General features: G+C 37.1%; 2 protein-coding genes and 1 long non-coding RNA gene across 3 annotated transcripts; 1 reads left to right on the top strand and 2 right to left on the bottom strand.

The window, feature by feature from the left end:
• Positions 1-3,340: 3,340 nt before the first annotated feature.
• LOC130048668 (death-associated inhibitor of apoptosis 2-like) lies at positions 3,341-3,817 on the bottom strand. The gene has a single exon (XM_056145680.1). It carries the CDS (start codon positions 3,815-3,817, stop codon positions 3,341-3,343), a length of 477 nt encoding a protein of 158 aa, XP_056001655.1.
• Positions 3,818-3,852: 35 nt separating this feature from the next.
• LOC130048667 (uncharacterized) lies at positions 3,853-5,121 on the bottom strand. The gene has a single exon (XM_056145679.1). The coding sequence runs from the start codon at positions 5,119-5,121 to the stop codon at positions 3,853-3,855; it is 1,269 nt and encodes a 422-aa protein (XP_056001654.1).
• A 6,320-nt stretch (positions 5,122-11,441) lies between these two features.
• LOC125661780 (uncharacterized) lies at positions 11,442-13,628 on the top strand. Its single transcript, XR_007365097.2, has 2 exons — positions 11,442-12,093; positions 13,448-13,628. It is a non-coding gene; the product is annotated as an uncharacterized LOC125661780 (long non-coding RNA).
• Positions 13,629-20,882: the final 7,254 nt, after the last annotated feature.

The raw sequence follows: 20,882 nt of genomic DNA, 5'->3' as shown, positions 1-20,882 counted from the left end.
ATACCGCCACATGCGTGCTTTCAGCGTGCGTTGAAAACGTTCCACAATACTGGCTTTGGTTTCGGCATTACGGGTCGTAAAGAAATGAATGGATTTGAAGGCTTGACGAAATTCTTTATTGGTAAATTCTTTTCCTTGATCGGACTGAATGCGCACGGGGCGACGTCCCTCTCGAAAAATCCGTCGTAAGCCTCGTATCATTTCTTTCCCCGTTTTCTGTTTTAAAGGCACGACCCAGGCATATTTAGACAGCACGTCAATGGCACATAATAAAAACGTATACCCATTATTGTCTTGTTTCAAGCTGGAGACATCGGCTAAATCTAATTGCCATTGTTCATCCATATCCGTCACGCGTGTTTGTCGTCGCTTGAATTTCCTCCGTATCGGTTTATGCAAGGTATAGGTATCTTGAGCTTTCACCCATTCTCGAATTTGAGACAGGGTAATCTTGTGTCCTAATTGACGCACTTGACGATACAACGCCTGGACTCCCCCATAACCTGTCTTGGGATCGTAATACAGTCGCTGTAAGATCTGTTCTGGTTTCATGGTAGATTTAACCATTTTCCAATTTCACGTGATGTCTTTTTACCAGCCTCCCTGATATTTTTAGGGGTCATCATTCGTCTGGGAGTTTCATAGAAAGATTGGTCAAAACCAGAGATTTCTTGAAATCCGCTCTCATCTTCTTCTTCTATAGGTTTAGGAGTACTGATTTTTCCGGGCTTGTCCATGGCTTTTATAACATCCCGATTGGTCAAATATCCTTTAGGGGCATTCGTTTCTTTTAACGCTTGAGCAAATTGCTGTAACCCTGCAGGGGGTTCACGATGTTTCAAAGGTTTTTGTCTCTGGGACTCGGTGATTAAATCCACGATATTGGAATCGGGAACCCTGCGTCCTCTATAGCTGATTTCTCTTTCTTTATTCCAAGTCACCACTTTGGATTTCTTGAGATGATCGAGTAATAAACCTGCTTTCTTTTGACCCGGTTTATTGACGCTTTTGATAATCTGTTCCTCCAAGTCATCGGGTGTTGAGGCGGCTGAGGGTGGTGAGGCGCCACTGGTTGCACTGGTTGGGGAGGGTCGAGTCGCTGTGGTGGGATGTCGAGCTTGTTGTAAATATTGACGATAGCGATGAAGTTGATGACCGTACAACCCCACTTTTTCTTTCTCGGTTAAATCATCTCGATGTTCAATCTCGTCCAAATCACTGCGTAAACCAATAGTCGAGGTAAATTCGGGAGGTTTAGGTAATTTGCCTTTTAATTCGTTGAGCATCGCTTCCGGTACCAACACCATTTTTCGACTCATGATTTCTTACAAATCTTGCCACACACAAACGAACCCAATCCTTTTTGGTGAATGAGTATACCTCGTCGTTTTTTCACAGGTTGAGGGCGGACTAAGCGTCTTAAGATGTGTTTCTTTCGACCCAGTTGTCGCTTCTGAGTAGGATTGAGAGGAATCACCCCTTTTAATAGATTGTACACAATCTCACAAATCTTTAAAATGCAGTCATTGGAACAATGTTTCAACACCTCTGTCTTTAATTTGCTGGAATAGTGAGGAGCCGCTAACGTCTGCAAGAGCGGTAAATGAGGTCGTAATCGACATTCACACTTCTTCGTATGAGCCATGGTAATGAAGGGTGGGGCCCCTTCCCCCTCCTTTTTATACCTAGTCCAGGACAATGGCACTCGGATGTTTAGGATCAAAACGCTTGTGATGGACGGTCTCTTCGTGACGATTGCGGTTCTCTCTCGCATTGAAGACCAGAGGGCAAAATTTACATTTATATTTCTTTTGCACCTGAACCGGTGTTGAGGTGGTTAAGGGTTGAAATTTCATGCTTCCAAAGGTATGAGCAAAACTCGGTAGAGCAGTATCACTGGTTCTGGAACTTCCTATAGGCCCATGCATGGGTCGTTCCATTTTCTTTTGAGCTAATCCGGCTTTCAGATTGGCTAACGTTTTAGTGACCTTGGGGGGAGTGGCTTTGGGAAACGGCATCTTCACAATGAGAGGGGTTTTCTTTGGAGCCCAATTGGGAAACGGATTCTTCATCCTGAGAGGTGTCTTCTTAGGGGACTTCTTAGGGGACTTCTTAGGTGTCTTCTTAGGTAAGCGAATAATGAGTTTAGGAATTCTCTGAGGTGATTTTTTAGCTTTCTTAGCCCGTGGTTTCTTGGTTTTCTTGGGTTGTCCCCCACGGGGCTTACGACCTGTTTCCCATTTGAATAAATGACGGATAATGGTCCCTCCTAAGAATCCAGCGCCTCCTCGTTTCAAAATGGCTTTTTTACGCTCTTCTTCATTGGACTTCTTATCGGCAATGACACTCAAGTCTTGGCGATGGGATTGAATGAACCGCTGAGTGATTTTATTGCCTGGTAAGACGCCTCGCAATAAATTTCGAGCTCCCATCGCAAACCAGTTGAGTAAGGCTCTACGTCCTAATTCAATGAGATGGCTCCGTTGAACGGGATCCCGTTCCCGTTGTAAACGGCGTAACGTTTTGACTAATTTACTCTTCGCGGAAGGTCTACCCATGGTGAAGACTGTCTTTCGAATGATACACCTGCCCATGATGTGACATTATTTATACTCTCGGGGGCATGTGCACAGCCAAGTTGGTAAAGAGTTGACTTCTTAATCTTAAATCGTCCGACGTCTGAGGACTCAAGTCCACTAGTAAATACCCGTGAGGTACACGGGTGGCGTCCTCATAGGCTGGAAGTAAATGCGGCATTTGTAATTGCCGACTTAACACCCCAATCTGTGATTTATCTCGAGGATTTTTAAACAGCACAAGATAGTGAGCATTCAGACTGATGGTACGATGTTGTACTGCTCGATCAAACAGATTTTGTGTGATATAAATGACACTGGTATTTCGATGATGCGCTTTGCGCGTAAACCAGTCGACAATCGATTCGATGGCTTTACCTCCCATCATATCATCAAAAATGAGTAGATGACACGTACTGAGATCCGCCACTATCTGCTCATCGTCTTGAGGTATATTGCGGATAAAAGTGACCTTGTCCTGTAAGGATTCGTACGCGGACTGCCATTCTCGATAACACCATACTATCTTTTCGGGAGGCGGTGCAATCCACTGCGTATTTTGTACCAGTTGCTTCACAAATTCTGTTTTACCCGATTTAGAGGGTCCAGCCACCGTCATGGTAAATTCATGTTTCAACTGAAAAGGCTCAAGTGTCTCGTAGGTATACATCTTGATAAATGACACAAGTTCATGGGATCATACATATTTATTAACAAATAAAAATACGTACAGCTTGCTCAACACTATGTCTACAAATAGGACATTATTTCAGTCCCGTAGCACATATAGCACAAGTACATAAATGACCACAAGGTAAAAAAGCTATTCTCAAGTCTCGTTCTAAACACAGATGACATTTCTCCGTCGTCGTAGCCGGATTCTCCACACTGTCTACAGACAAGTCTCCCCAATTCTTCCCCGTGTCTCGCATTCGGCTAACGGCGTCGAACATTTGACGTACCCATTGTTTACCCTTATTACACTTCAGGTAAGGACAGTGAGGATACCAATAAGCATGTTGTATCCAAGGATTGTCGACAGCTCCCCAATGGTGAAGTCCAAAGTTGCAATAAAAACAGCACGTGTTATCCCCGTACCCTTTGTAAAAGTATCCCGCTTCTGCAATGGTAGGTAATAGCTTCTGCAAGTGTTCGGGAGCATTTTCAAACGACGCTACTCGATCTGACAGTAGAGCATAACGTGGTGTACCCGGGTTATGTAGTGATTCGTAGTCCGTCATTTTGCCGACTGATGGTTTTCTCTAGCATATCCTTTTTAATACCCGTAAGGCAGCGTGTCATAGTCATGAATACGTTGACGTTTATCATACACCATGCGGTATTTCTTCACCAGAGGAATGGTTCGCACATCATGTTGGCGGGTTCGTTGAATAAAGTGCGGATAACGGACATGGACTTCTTCTTCTTCTCCTTTTAACATTTTTTCCAACGTATCGAGAGACACGACTCTAGAGGCACGATAATTGAGTGTCAATCCTTTGACTTTGCAGACAGATTTTTCCCCCTGGGTCTCGTATGCATAATTTTTGGGCCCGCCCGACATGTACTTGATGATACGATCTCCACCCAATTCATCGGTCCAGCCACCTAAACTGTTGATAATGGTCGGATTGAACTGGGTCTCGTCGTGCTGATAGATGATACTATCCGTGTCAAAGTATAAGACACGCTCTCCCAAAGGCTGTAACGTCTCGTACAAATGTAAACGAGCATGAGCTGTTGTAAAACACGCCAGCACCACGTTTCCAAAGGGACAGTCTTCTAAAAATTCTTCTTTCTCCTGATAATTGATCAGCATCATACCACATTCGGGGCGTTCACGATTTTCTAAGAGTTCGATGCCTTTGACTTCTAAAGTGGCATCTTGTAATTTCTGTTGTAATTCTTCTTCTTCCGTGAGATACAGGGATTTGGGTAATTGTAATCGTTGAGCAAATTTTCCCCACAAGCAATTTAAAAAGAGTTTGGCAATGGTTCTTCGGACAGGATTTTTCTGGATGTCTGCCGGGTTCATGGCAATGCCTTCTCGTTGCTGAATTTCCTCAATGTAATGTTGCTGCTGTTGGGCTGTTTGACAATCCTCGGGGAATCCGGAAGCTTCTTGTTTAATTTTCAAAAAGGTGTTGATATACGCTCGAAATAAGTGGTCACTGGTTTTCTCAAAATGCCAAACTTCGTAAATGCGGTCGAGACGATAGCCTAGATCTAATGCTTTGTGAAGTTCGGTGGTCACCCAGGTGCCAGTGAGACTGCGTTCAGAATCGGTGTGCTGGCACCGCTCGTCGGATCCTAAGTTGCGCTGTTCCGCACAGGTGCGGCATAAGGGAAAGAGTAATTTACCCCCGGTCTTGTAAGGTAATACGGGGTGATACAGCTCTCGGGGTGGGAGGACACGACAGCGAATGAGCCCGAAATAGTCTCTGACATCGGTGAAATGGCTGGTGATGACTTGGGGATGTTGGACGGGAAATGGCTTGTATTTCAACACGTACGGGTACAGGGAACAGACATCCACGTATCGCATGTCACCTTCCTCACAATACAGTCGTGTAGCATTGGTCCGCCCTCCGTACAAAGCGTCACGGGGATTCAAAGGATCTTGTATATCGACTCCTTGTAAAAATTCCTGTAAGTCGGGATTGGTCAGGGTCTGACGATCAAACTCGTGTTCCCATATGCTCACGACTGTATAGCCTTGGTCTTCTAAAGCACTGGCTCATTTTAAGGTGTCCAGGTAGAGGTCTTGATACGTATGCTGAACACGATGAGGATGCATGTCAGTCAACAGTTTCGGGAAACAGGTGGGACAGCCGTGCCAGTAACAGCCATAGAATCCGTACACGATACGATATTCCTCATCATACCCATCTACTGTATAGGGTCCAAGCGTGACTTCGCCCCCATTTCTAGCATGTCGTATGCAGTGATGTTGATGTTCTAGCCAGGCGAGCCATCGACAAGCTTTAGCTGAATATCGTCGTGCTGGCCGGTAGCCCATATTGGGAATGATGGCGATGGTATTTTCAACCATGAATCCTCGTCGGTAGGCTAAATTAGCCGTGCTGGCAAACGTGATGGATTCTTGAAAGGGGTCTACTTCCACCAGATCAAACAGGGTGGACTTGAAATGGGCACAACACCGGCGTAAAATATCCACGTCCGAGATGCAGTAAGCTAAGAATTCTTTCTGGAAATCAAAGACTTTGCCCTCTTGTTGATGGTACCAAGTATAGAAGGCTTCACGATTGGCGGTGGACATATCGTCAGGATTGTAGAAATGAGCGGCCGGGTAAGGACCCACATACTGCTGGTTCTCTGTCGTGTTGAAAAAGTGCGGGAAATATCCTTTTTTCAATTCCGTTAATCCGAAAGCAGAGGGCATCTTGGCAAGAGCAAAGGGTAGAAAGTTGTAAGAATCGATGAATCTCAACCCCAAGACTTGCATGGATAAGATTTTACTACCGTTCAGGATGACGGTGGGTTTGATACACGCCGTGTGCACCAGGTAATTCAAAATAAACTGCCCATCGTATCCTTTGAAATTGTGGGCAATGATGGTGGCTTCATCGTGTTTGAGTTCCACATGGCCTTGCTCATCGGTCTCGCTCTGTAAGAGCCATTCCATAAACTGTTTTAACGTGTCGGGTCCTTGAAATAGGAAGCGGCGTTGTGATCCGAATCCTTCACAATGAGAACAGGGCTTGTCGATATCCGCACTGTCGCAATGTTGACACACACGTTCTGCCACGCATAAATTGGGGATGTGAATACCGTTTTCCTGACTGCATTCGAAATCGTAATAAATGTATATTTTCAACTCCTCTTCTTCTTTTTCTTTCTTAGGTTTGGGTTTCGTCTGTACAAAGCAGTGATGAGGCATGGTGACGACTTTGTGACAGATGCGGCATTCGGTTTGACCCCCGCACGCGTGGCGTTTTAATAATTGCTTAGACATCCATTTCTGACACTGGTTACAGCGCCCCATTAAACTACAGACCGTGGTCTTTGTATTACTGCTGTAAGGTTTCAAGTGAGTCTGGTAACAAGCTGCATTTCTGAAAAATCCCTTACAATGAGGGCAATTCGTCTGAGTCCCGTCCGGGGTACAGGGGGTATCGGCTAAACAAAATGAGCATCGATGAGGACAGACGGTCCGATGATCTTCAATGTGACTGTAGCCAACATCGCAATAATCGCAATAGTATTTGTTTTCCGTCACCCCAGGCATAGACACAATGGCATCGTAATGCTCGTTATCCAGCAGGATATTCAAACAAGTCCCGTGCCCCGGTCCTTTGTAAATAGGTTCCAGTCGTAAACGAGTTGTATTCGTTTTGAATTGAAATATTTTCAATCGATACTGTGGGGCGAGCGCGTGCTGTAATTGCTCCCATTCACGTGGCCCACACGGCTGGTTCATAACACACCCAGCTTGTTCCATCAAGGCTATCGCTTCTCGTTTCTGATCGAGAGAATCTTTATCCCCTTTTCTCATGCGTAACCATTTCGTTTCCCATGCCGGGTCGTTTGATTTCTGGCTGTGTAGACGTGCTACCACAATAGCCCGGGACAAGCAGAGAGAATCCTCAGGATTTTGAATGCGAACGATCGCTCTCTTAGAGGTTTTGAATTTCTCCTTATCCACGTGTAGATGTTTTTTCTTAGTGCACCCGCTGCCTTGTGGATATTTGACATGGAAAAAATCCATCTGCACTGCCCCGTCGGTGATTAGGAATTCCTTTTTAGATTGCTGCACGGATTCTATTTTGTTCAGAATTTTGTCCTCGTTGAGCTGATTGGACTGCGTAAATTCGTACCAAATAGCTGAATCCAGAGACGGGTGCCGAATATTTAAACGTAGATAATCATTGGGATTGCACTGCATTTCCTGTTTCACATTTTTTAACATATCCCGGAAGAGGCGACGAATGAAGGCTGTATTTTCTTTCTCTGGAATAGGCTTGAAGGCAACATTGTAGACATTTTCCTTGACTTTAAATTTCCGTGATTGACGTCCTCGTTCCAGTTGAATTTTGTAATAATCCGAAATGGGTTTCTTTTTCCCCCCTCCCCGCTGTAAATACTGTAGTCGCCGTTGATTCTCTCTGCGGAGATGTAATTCACGCTGCCGTTGTCTGTTCAGCTGATCATTCAAAAATCTCAATCGCTGTTCAATATAACTCCGTGGAAGTCCACTAGGTAACTTGTCTGACATGATGTCGAAAGTGATAACGCGAATTGTGTATTGCGTTTATATACTTATTGTGACGTCATAGAAAAGCAGGTTTTTTCACAACGTCAATAACACTCTAAATTAATTAAATTGTTCTTTAATAAACATGTCAACTTAAAACCTTGTGTTATTCTTTTAGATTTAATACACAGGATTTCACTGGATTTTATTTTCAGAAAAATAGCAGGAACTCAAAGCGAAAGTACCGCATCATAGACCAGCGGCCATAGGCCAACCTATTCACCGGCTCCTACAACCCCTGCTGGGGTTGACCCCGTCCTAGTGCACTCCGTTGACCCCGACACCGCTTGACCAATCAAAAGACGCCCTTGCTTGACCTCATTTGCATAAAAAGTGCACTCAGTTGAACCCCCTATCGGGAGGCGTTATACTACTGATGACAATGCATGAATGGATTAGTAAACAGGTGAATGAATGAATGAATGAAAGTGTACTGAACAATCTGAAATGAATTAAGTACATAGAACATTTGCTAATTAAAATACGCCATTGTCACCCTGTGACAGACTTGAATTTATATTAATGGGTTACAGATCAAATTTGAGTTTGGGTTTAGTTAACCTATTTCTAAAAGACTTATGGATATGACAATTTTCTGGACTTTTCTTCACTGTTTCTGCTTGACCCAAAATTTCAAAATGTTACCCTTGCTGAGAACTTTTGAATGGGATACGATAGGGCTGTCATATATCACATTTCCCTGTGACAAGACCTTTCGTTTGCCGTTCAAAAGTTGTTTATTGTTCTTTGTTTTCCAAACAATTCTCACTTTATTTTCAATTTAATCTCTTGTATACACAAATCACGCCCTTGTTTAGACAACTCGACCCATGAAATATTGTTTTATAGAGAACACTAGAAAAAGATTTGTCTATACATCAATTAATTAGCCATTTAATTTTAATTACAAGGAATAGATCAGTGCACGCTTAAATCATTCAGTCGATTTTAGAAAGAAAATTCTCACAATGAATAGGCCAAATGAAAATATTGTATGTTAATTTGCAATAATTAAGGTGAACAACTGCAAAGAAGATGTTTATACCAAGTGGTGAGATGTTGTAATTGTACTTCATGACTAAGCTTAAACAGGAAACCACTAAAACTTACAATGAATTTTCTGAATATTACAAGTTCAAAACACAATAAATATGTCTGGGGGTTTTATATGTCGAGGGATGAGTTGTCCTTAGATTATGTAAACTGTCTTGAAATAATTGAAAAAAAACGTGTTGATATTTTCTGATGTTCTGATGTTTTCTGACAGCCAGAGCCAACGACGAAAACCTCCTAAGGAATTAGATCATCTTTTCCCTTGTATCGACATGGTGAAAAATGAAGAAAGTCCATAAAAAGACGAAGACCTCCGAAATGTCATTAGTGATATTATTACAATCGGACATAACCAAGCATCATTCAACATTGTTTATGACTTACATCATACACTAGTTAAGGAAAATGTTTTAATTTTTCCATTCACGTTATAATCCTTTGAAATAAATACATATTGCTAGGAGGTTATTACATCTCTCGAGCTTTTCCAGATGTTAGATTCCATAACAATCACCCTTGCATTTTTTCTATTCTTTCTGTATGTACAGATTGATGGAAGGCTCTTTTTGTGAAGTGTTTGTTCCACATTGGAAGATGAGTGTCTTCTTTTGCCAATAGTTTAAGTTCAATATTTTAAAAAAAACCCCATTGCAATCTATATGTTTATAATTCAATTTCACTTGCAACACACAATTTGATTGGCTGAATACGTTGAAAAATTTCGTTTAAATTGCATAGATGTAACTTGGTATGGGGACACATCCCCTTGACAACCACGACGACACCACTTTTTCTTTTCTAATTTTACATTGGACCGTGGAATACTGTTACGTTGATAGAACTTCGATTTATGAAATTAAAAATCAACGGGATTAAACGTGCACAATAAAATACGGTATTGTCTGACCCTCCCAGTTATTTCTAAATAAAACGTGGTATTTTGTTTACAAATACAGTTACACAAAATTTGAATGGTTAAAAAATCAAAAACGAACTCTGCTCAATGTGTACAACGATGTCCTATGTGAAATACAAAACTGAATATTAAGTGTTTGCAAAATTGCTGTTTCATTATGTTTTTACTTGGGGGATTGCTTGATCCGCCTATCGAAGCATAAAATGCGTCATGAATATTTCTACAATGTAAAAGATGACGTCATGTCTCATCGATTTTAAAACGTGAATCTGTGATTTGCTTACATACTTTACCGTGTCGGATTTAATTAGCGACGATGCTGCATGTTATGGTAAGTCACATTGTAGTTTAAATCTTTTAATAAATCAAAAATCGCATTTTCTGGTGCATGAGGCGACGTATATATGTAGCTTACAAAGTCTAGGTTATGAGACAAGCGCCCCTGGTAGGAACGACTTCAAAGTTGATCTTGCACTGCGAAGTAAACATCAGGCCTGCATAACCCACACATACATGTAAATAACGCATATCTTCTGGTTTCAGCATTCGTTAAAAACTCCATCGTACATTTTTAAATTTGATAAATGAAGTATACATGCAGGGTGAAGATAACGAACAGTGATCAATCTCATAACTCCTATAAGCAATACAAAATAGATAGTTGGGCAAACACGGACATCTGGACACACCGGAGGTGGGATCAGGTGCCTAGGAGGAGTAAGCACTCCCCTGTTGACCGGTCACACCCGCCGTGAGCCCTATATCCTTATCAGGTAAACGGAGTTATCCGCAGTCAAAATCAGTGTGCCAAAAACGGCTTAAAAATCGGTATGAAACATGTCAGACAGCATTTGACCCAATGCGAGGTTGTACTGACGAACTAGATCGTTATAACGACCATAGAACTTGCGAAATGCTGACTTCAATCGAGACTGTTGAAACCCCTGTACCATCAACTTGTTTTTCAGTAGCTTACCTCGATTTAAAAACTGACTATACGCAGAACAAGCTCTTGCATATCGAATCAGTTGAGATATATAAACACCATATGCTGGTGATAATGGAATATTGCTACATAAATATGGGAAGTTGACGATGGAGAAGCTGAAATCATCCCGTTTGTCATACAGTTGAGTTGTCAGTTTATCGTTAATGTCTACTTTCAATAAAATATCTAAATATGAAGCAGATTTGCTTCGATATGAGAAGAACCAATATGTCTTCCTCCACGGTCGATATTTCGTAGGTATGTTGTTAAGCGAATCCTTTCGCGGTGCAATCACTTTCTATTTACTGTTTACGAAATAAAATAAAAAAAATGTTTACATGTTTTAATGTCGAAATTAAACTATAAGGAATAAATTTAATTTCTTATCAATTTTATACGATATAAATTCGTTTCGAGCAGTTACGCTTTTTATACAATGCTTCACAATCTATAAGCGTAAACTGCTCCAAACAAATTTATATCGTATAGTAAATGATTACATAAATAAATTCATTCCTTAGATAATGAATGTGTGATTTTCAGGAAGTCTAGCATGACTGACTTATAGTGAGATATCAACTGATCCAACTACATCTACAGAGTAAAGGATATATATATATATATATATATATATATATATATATATATATATACGAAAATCCCGCATAAAGTCAACACGAGGCCTGATATTCACCAGCAGAAAGTCGACACGGGATAAGGTCAACACATTCGTGTCGACTTTGTACGTTGCACTTTTTTAAATGGCTATAACTTTTAGATTACTCTATGAATGGCCATTTCATTATCATTCTATAAAAATTCAATGTTTCTAGGACTATTTAAACATAAATTTAGTGGATAAAGGTCTTGTTTTAACGAGTATCGATCATTTATAAAGAGGACCCTTTTTCAAAGTATATATATCCACCTGAGAATCTCAGATACAAAGTCGACACACCGGTTTTTTGGCTTTATCTTTTTAAAAGTAGGTATATATAGAAAAACGAAAGAGTGCATGAGGTTACGGATTGTTTCATTTAAAAGTTCTGATCTTATCTCCGGGATTTCTGCAGAAGATATTTAGTTATCGATGATTTTCTATCGCCGAGGCTACAAAAATCGGCAATCTGAACAATATATATACTTTGTGACGTCAGTCACTCATTTCGGAGAGAAAATAATGGCGGACAGTGTTCGCTTCGAATGAAATTATCTGTATTTCTTTGGTTTTGTGGAGCATTTAGGATTATTTAAACACAACAATATAATGGATGTACAGGCCATCGTAAGTATTTATCAAATATTTTTCAACAGTATCCCTTCTAACACCTACATTTCACCATTTCTCTGCAGCTACCTTCGTCTTTGTTTACACTTATTTTCTGTATGCAGATATTACTCTTTGATCAGATATTATAACTAATGAATTACTTATAAAAAGGACATATCTTTATTCAGTATTATCTATAATACATGTAGATGTGCGCTATGTAATTCCCAATCGGAATTGAAAAGATACTTCCGTGCTTCACCCTTGCTTAATTGGTATGCAGTCTGGCAGTGTTACATGAAGCACATATTTCCTATGTTACACTGAAGAGTCAGTAAGAGTACTAAATGATATTGCACATTAAGAATCAATACATATTACCAAACGATTTTTTTAAACGCATAGCCATGATATCTCAAGCGTTTTCTCTTTTGCTCATACACACACAACCATTTTTTTTTAAAAAACACTTGCTTATCTTGAAGAGCCACAGTCTTCTCTATTCATAATCAGTTTTCCAATTCTTTCTCTCTAGATTGATTTTTAAAGTTTTTAGAAAGATGTGAAAACTTTTATTTCACTAATTTAAGTGCCGCATGAGACGTACAAGTTATAAGATGATGAACGAGCACATGTAGTATATGGAGGAGAATCTCGGAAATAAAAATTAATGTTCAACATTTAATAACACAAGATCATTAAACAATTTTTTCTCATAATACAAAAAATAGAATTGATAATATTTTGAGAGAACAAAGAAAGGATTCCAATGAGTTGCTGTTCCTGGCTAAGGAATGTAAACATGTTGTCTAAAAATAAATTGTAAACAAAGGAAATTTTCTGAAGAGTTACTTTCCATACCCTATTGAGCAATCATTACTATGTTGCTATAAATTTGTATAAGCTTTTCATAAATCTTTATTTGGTCGTTTTAAATTTATCCTCTTGTCTTGATGATTGCATAATATTCTAAAAATTAATTTTGAGCTCCTTTAACATTACATTTAGAATTAATTTGCTAAGTTAATGCTTAATTGCATTGAAACCCCAAAATTGAACCATTGAACTTCTTGGGAAAAGTATACTCTAGAAAATATGTTGTATGTATTTGAAAACATCAATATATCAGTAATGTTCTACCCACCCACACCCCTCTCCTTTACTGGTAAGAAGTATTTTGATCTGAATTATTTATACACTGTAAATTGATAAGTTAAATTCCAGCTCTGGCAACCATGGGTGCTAAAGGTTTACATGTAGCAGCATGTTTCCAAAGTAAAATATCAAAGGACATATCCTCAATCTACATGTTTTAACTTTTGGTAAATTGCATTTAGATTAATGGTTTATTGTGTTGTTTATTTTTCAGGTTGCAGTTCCCTTCCTTGAAGACTCTGTGGTGATTGATTGAAGTATATGATCAGTCTTGACAATCAAAACCATGCTGATCTTGTACTACTTTCTGTTGCTACTTTTAATCATCATCTTATCCACAAGAACGTTTTTTGTTAAACTGTTATTTTAATAAAAAATAAAAATCTGATGATCAATTTTAACATTGTATTCATTATATAGTTATCCGCTCAGAATTTCTTGAAGAGTGCTACCATTTTTTTTAAATCACAGAACCATGCATGGACCATTAATGCTCTCTTGGTGGTCATGATGACCCCGAACTTTACTTCTGAAAAAAGGCCGATTCTTCTCAAAATTCAATGAAATATGATTGTATGTTCCTGGAACAATAACATATTTCTCAAAAAATATTCAACTAAATATACTCTTTTTTCCGTTTTCTACGCTGATGGCGATTGAAAAGCATATAAAGGTAGTTTAAGAAAATATTTAATTGTCTTCGTTTGTGTAAAGGGGAAAGCAAATACTCAAAATACATTTGTAAAATTTATTAAATGATAAAATGTAAGAAAACAACAAATTTGGAATAAGTTATCTCCCCCTAGACTGTTGTAATTTTTTCTCTCTACATAAATGGTGCATGCTGTTACGATATGTGGTATATGCTGTTATGGTAATTACAATTTTATAATTAAATACAAAATCAAACACCGGATGCATTGGACATATAAGTCACTCTAGATTAGAAAGGAATAGCACTCCAGTTTTTTGTACATCACAGTTGAACGTATAAATTTTGCAGTTCGTCTTTAAGCAATCTAATTAAAATTATAACTTCCATCCGCTCCCTAGTTTTCGATACAGTATCGAAAACTGGGGAGCGGATGGAAGATCTAATTTTAATTACATTGGTCTTTAAGAATTCGTTGGGAAAAAAAACGATACTATCAATCTTAGATATTATTTATGTGGGGTTACATCCAATGGTAGTGAACAATTTTCTTCGATTTGGGGAAACTCACTATTGCATGATGTATATAATTATATTATGGTGCAAAGACATAATACATGATCTATCGGCTAATGCCCGTCCGTTTCTATTGTAATTGATATTACACTACATCTGTGCAGGTGTAGATCTATCACACTTTGGAATATTCATATGTAATTCTCTGTATCAAAATTCGTTTTGATATCTTTACAAATGTCATCCAGTTAACTGTTTTATCTATCAGCTCTATTTCATAATCTTATAAATGTACAAGCTGTAAATATATTAAGGATAAACACCAAATCTAATTAAACTCACTTTTCATTTGTTGTCATGGAAGGCTTTAAATGTCTTTTGACAGATATCGATATCATTAAAATTTTACAGGTTTACGGAGTTTAAATTTGAACATAATGCATGTATGCCGAATAATATTTTTTCTCATTCATCAATAAATTCATACATGGAGGTTCATTCCAACTTTACATCCAAACTTCTACATCTCTGTACCACCTCGCCAAAATTGCGATTTTAACACTGCAATATGTGATTTCTCAGGCATAAACTTACTGTTTCTTTATTTCGTGAACACTCATATCTATTGAAGAAATAATATTCGGGCATTGCAGGGGTGGATGTGATTAACCCATAAATGAAAGAAAACGTGCTTAACATGTTTTGATATATAAAGCTTGACAAAGATCGAGTAAATGATCAAAACGTTTAGAAATTTAGAAATAAATGGAAATAACGAAAATACGTTGGTATACGATATATGGAAAATCTGAAATATTTATAAATCGATTTGATGAAAATCTCTTATCTATATTTCTCACTACCCATGGTAATTAGTAAAACACAGATTTTTATTACGGATATAGGGTTCACGATGGATGTGACCTGTCGACAGGAGATGCTTACTCCTCTAAGGTACCTGATCCCACCTCTGGTATATCCAGGGGTCTGTGTTTGCCCAGCTCTCTATATGGTATTGCTTATAGGAGTTATGAGATTGATAATTGTTCATTATCTTCACCTTTCGTTGCAAATGAATAAATTCTATTGTTCTCAACCTGCACCCAATTCCCCTATCCAGAACAGTAATTTCAGAATTCTGCTAATTAAAAGAACATTGCTCTCTCTCGCTCTCTCTCTCTCTCTCTCTCTCTCTCTCTCTCTCTCTGTTACGGTACATATTTTTCTCTCGCAGTTGGGGATATTTTATTTTTTCCATCTTTAAGTTGGGCTTTGCAATTAAACTTATCTGACAGGGGATATAATTGATTATAAGAAGGACGAACGACAAATGTTTTTTTCAAATTTCTAAGGGAAGGGGACTGTTTATGTTTACCAAACTATGATCTGACAGGGGATATAATTGATTATAAGAAGGACGAACGACAAATGTTTTTCAAATTTCTAAGGGAAGGGGACTGTTTATGTTTACCAAACTATGCAATCATTAGGCTGCAGAATAATATATATCTTTGAAACTTTCTAATCGTATAATCTCTTATACATTTTCATTATATATGTGCATCATACTGTTTTAAATACTAGTACAGTATATAGAAACAAACACTAATATGATTGTATATGTTTGAAGGTCAAATCAAATAGTGGTTGTAGAATATATTTTAGAAATGAACAATATAACTTTGTATTATAGGGGGAGGTATTATTTGTACATGTACTTTCCAAAATTGGGGTGTTGATACAGGATACTTATAATGTTCTTTGTTAGTTGACTGTGTATGTACATGTATATATCTTAACTCTTTGGACTGTTTGTTAAGTGCTGATATTCTTTAGGCAGAGACCGTGAATTTTAAATTCTGGAGGTCACTACAAATCTAATGACGAGATTAATAATCCATTTATTTTTTTCAAATATGCGTACGCGTCCATGCATAAAAAAAATCAAATAACTTTTAAAATCTTAAATCTATGTATCAGTAGTCAAAATCTGATATCATCATGATTCCACAATTTTCTTTTATCATGAAAATACAAAGAATTCTAAATGTTAGGATATGATACTATGCTTGTACTTTTATCTACTTTTTCATGTACATGTATCTCTACATATGAAAGCGTGCATAGTACATGTATATATGTAATTTGTTTTATTTGTGCATGCTTCTCACATGTACCGATGGTGTTGAATTTACCACATCATATAATACACGGAAATGTTACATTGCAATATAAACTTTGTTTAGATTGGGTATATTGGGAAATATGTTCTTGAGCAAGTCGTTGACATAAAATTCTAAAACAGTTTGATAGAAGACAAACGATACTCTAAGTAAACAGTATTCTTGATTAAAAATGAAATTGTATGTACAATAAAACCGAAACTATTAATATTGACCACCCTTTAATGGAATGTTAAGTAGTTATGATTGTTATAAGAGGACTTTGCTGTTTTCTGCTTTCTGAAGATCTATTGTCATGTTGCTTTTTCTAAGAAGGATTTTATACTTAAGCCTATGCTGAGTCAGAGAAAGTAAAGATTCTTATTGCTATTTTACCTATGCATGTAATGTGAGGTGTGCATACAATATTTTTTTGAAAGGGTTTCATATCCTCCATAACATTCTTATAACGGTATGATACTAACAAATGAATTGCCTTGAAAATAACAAACAGGGTGTTTTTTTTCACGAGGAGTAAAAGTCCTATACAAATCTATTAACCTCTCTCTTTCTCTGTATCTTTCTCATGTATTGTGAAATATATTGGGGGGGGGGCAAATAAATTATGAAATAAGTGTAACTTTTAGGGTCTTTTTGATTGACTAGTAAAAATTGTTTTGACGAAATATAAAATGATACAGAGAGTGACTTCGAGTCGCTCTTCGGCATTTGATGAATTTTGTTACTTCTATGAGTGATCGTCATTAAACAATGCTTAACATCTTCTTGAAGTTTCCATGTCATTTGATTTTCTTATTATCAATTGTTTACTATTTTTGTTCGCATAGGAAATATTCAACAGTATTACCATCAGTATAAAAGACAGTGTTGTAAGTTATCTTGCATAAGTGCAAAAAAACAAAAACCAGTATTTACATCGTAAGGTATATAAATGCATATAATAGTACATGTACATATGTACCATCTTTCTTACGAAATTGCATGAGTCTCTATTTATTGTCCCTGTAATCGGTTTTTGGCATGTTTGTTTGCAAAAACTTAAACCGTGGTCATAACTTTTGAATGGATGATGATAGGACTTTCATATTTCACAAGTGTATATTGTATTTCTTGAGACCAGATTTTTCTTCGAGTAGCAATATTTTGACCCTGAAAGAAAAATACTTTGGAGTTTGACCAACTTTGACCTTGGTCACAATTTATAAACGGTCAGTGCAAATGCTTTCATGAAAGATGAAGATAACGAATAGTCAATCTCATGACTCCCATAAGCAATACAAAATAGAGAGTTGGGCCAATACGGATACCTGGACACACCAGAGGTGGGATCGGGTGCCTAGGAGGAGTGAGAATCCCATGTCGACCGGACACACCCGCTATGAGCCTTATATCCTGATCAGGTAAACGAAGTTATCCGTAGTCAAAATCAGTGTGCCAAAAAAAAACCCGGCTTAACAATCGGTATGAGACATGTCAGACAGCATTTGACCCAAAGATAGTTTGTATTGACGAACTAGGTCGTTATATAACGAACATTTTACAATTCAATTCAATTTATTCTCATATTGCACTAATTACCATAAGGAAGATACATATATACACACAATGTTAATCAAATAATTGATGAAATGTATATGCATTCAAGAGTGCACAATTTGTATTGTTTTAACCTGGAAGGATAACTTTCTTGTGAATGATACATGCATTTATGAATTTGGTAAGATTACTCATAATAAATAACTTTTTACATGGGAACAAAGTAAAGACTTTTATGACATTTGGTCTGTTTGTATGTTTAAAATGTAAGTATTTTTTCTACTCTCACTTAAAGCTGAACAAGTCATGGTATCTCCAACATCATTCTTACATAAAGTACAGATTTTTGGGTACACTATACTTTTTGCCTATCTCGATAGTGATTACTTCTTCTAAATCTTGTTTATATAAGAATTCGTCCTTCCTTCTTTCTGTGTTCGTTCATCGTTCGCTTTCCTTTCAGAGTTCAAGCGGGAAAGAAGAACGTTTTATGAAGTGTGTATACATTCCTTCAATGATTTCTTGGTTTATTTAGTTTGTGAATTACGAGTCTTTGAAAAGACTGTCCAGATTCAGTCAAGAAATGAATTTAGTTTTTGGAAATACACGAGGGTATGAATTGCGATGCTTCACACAGGCATACTTCATGTTAGCATTTAATTCTTTATTTACATTTCACTTTTTTTTCTGTCGGAATTCCAAGCCGTTAAATAGACATACTGTATTTATCAAAATCCATGCGTGCATTGTTAACAAATGCATTGCATTCACGAGAAAATGGCTATCATTACTATTTGTAAAGATACCAAAGGCGAAAACAATGAAAATGTAATTATTCAAGAAATGAAACATATAAGGGTATGCGACTCTCTACGCTGGTATAATCTAAAAATGCCTGATTTGTGAGTGTCCCATTTATTAGATATTATTTTTGTTTTCATGACTATCCGATTTAAAAAGATGTGTTGAAAAGAAACATATTACAAAACCAGCTAAAAATAAGCGATTTCTTCGACAACAACACAAAGAACAATCCCAGAAAAAAATGCATTTTGGAGAATCTAGTATCTAAAAGTTCATACTCCATTGGCTCCGACTACTAGTATCTTCACATTTTGTTATGTATATACATGTATATTTTCTATTTTCAGGGGTTGATGTCATTGTCCAGAGTATTTATCTTTTTAAAAAATTAACAGATTTGATTCAAACTTTTTGTATACATGTATATTAAGTATATAATAGAAATTTTGCACCCGTCATTTTTATTTAGATTCAATGAAGTTACAGATATTTTTATTTTACAAGTATTTTATTTTTAAAGTTATAGACTTTGTCATTTCCTTTTAGATTTTGTAACAATCTGTTCTCTGACAGATTCTACTTAATTAGATAAGGAGAGGGTATAAAGGAATCACCAGTCCATTCGTCTGTCAGCCCATCTGTCTGTAGGATTATTACGGATTCATTCTCACTTAGCTAAAATTCTGAAATTGTTATTCCCACTTAGCTAAAACTGTGATTTTCACACCTGAGTGGTTCCTGGGTATGGTCTGTTTTAGACTAACTACCTGTAATTATCAGTCAGGCCTATGAAAGCAAATCATATACATATATGTACAGTATATTATAAGTATATCTCTTCTTATCAGTATGAAATGACAAAGATTTAAATAATGTTTTAATATATAAATGACATTGTCTAGAGGTGTACAAATATAAGTATATTTTTAAAGGATAAGATAGTGTAATTCATTGATGGTTTAACATATGCTTATCTATGTATGTTTAGTGTAAACTGTATTTTATTTCAAAGAGACAAGAGCATGGTTAAATATATAACATTCAAATTGCTGATATTGGAAAATAAGTACATATGCACTTATATTATTGTAACTTACAAATGGCGATCACGTTTTGACAGGAATAAAGTGTGTAAAACAAGAAATGAACAATGTTCAGTAAATAAAAGTGATTCAACTGGAATGTGGAATGATTACTAATTGTAATTGCAATTGAAATAATTTGGATCACACATGTTACAAAATGTAAACACTATGAATATGTACAATGTGCATGTAAACAAAGGGCAGGTTGACTCAAAATAAAACATAGGAATAAGTGTCAAATTTACAATATGAATAAGATACATTTAGGCAAGAGATAAAATAATCATTATGTATATGTTTACACCGCGGTAATATTGTAAAGAAAAAAATGATCTATGACATGCTTGTAAACAATACACTTTGAAGACGAATTAATTAAATCTTTCACTTAGTTATATAACTCAATTTTTTCCAAATCAAATGTAGTATTTTCTTGTTCACATCAAATATTTACCCTAGACCAATCTCAAACTATTTTTCTTTCACACAATAAGCCCAGTATTTGTTATAATTTTTCATTCTATCACATTTGCAATATGATTCATCATAGCAATTTCTAATATGATTTTCACTATGTAACACTTTAAACAAAAATTTGAACATCCTAGAATATGGAATAATTCAAGAACATTGAAATGTTTAGTCCATGAATGGTTTATTACTTCTGCCATGGATTTTAAAACTCTCTCTCTCTCTCTCTCTCTCTCTCTCTCTCTCTCTTAGTTTATGAGATCGCTTCGTTAGAAGAGCAACTGTTCTCCCTCTGATTCCTGAACACCAAGTGGAGGATGTGTGGTTTCAGGCGCTGGAAGATGATGATGGCCAGGACGCCCTACGTTTCAAGGACTATGTTAAATATACCACATTGTCTAT

This window comes from Ostrea edulis, chromosome 7 (genome assembly GCF_947568905.1).
Source record: "Ostrea edulis chromosome 7, xbOstEdul1.1, whole genome shotgun sequence".
In the NCBI taxonomy this organism is placed as follows: Eukaryota; Metazoa; Mollusca; class Bivalvia; order Ostreida; family Ostreidae; genus Ostrea; species Ostrea edulis.
The sequence above is the reverse complement of the archived record's forward strand: the minus strand, read 5'-3'. Positions and strand labels throughout refer to the sequence as shown.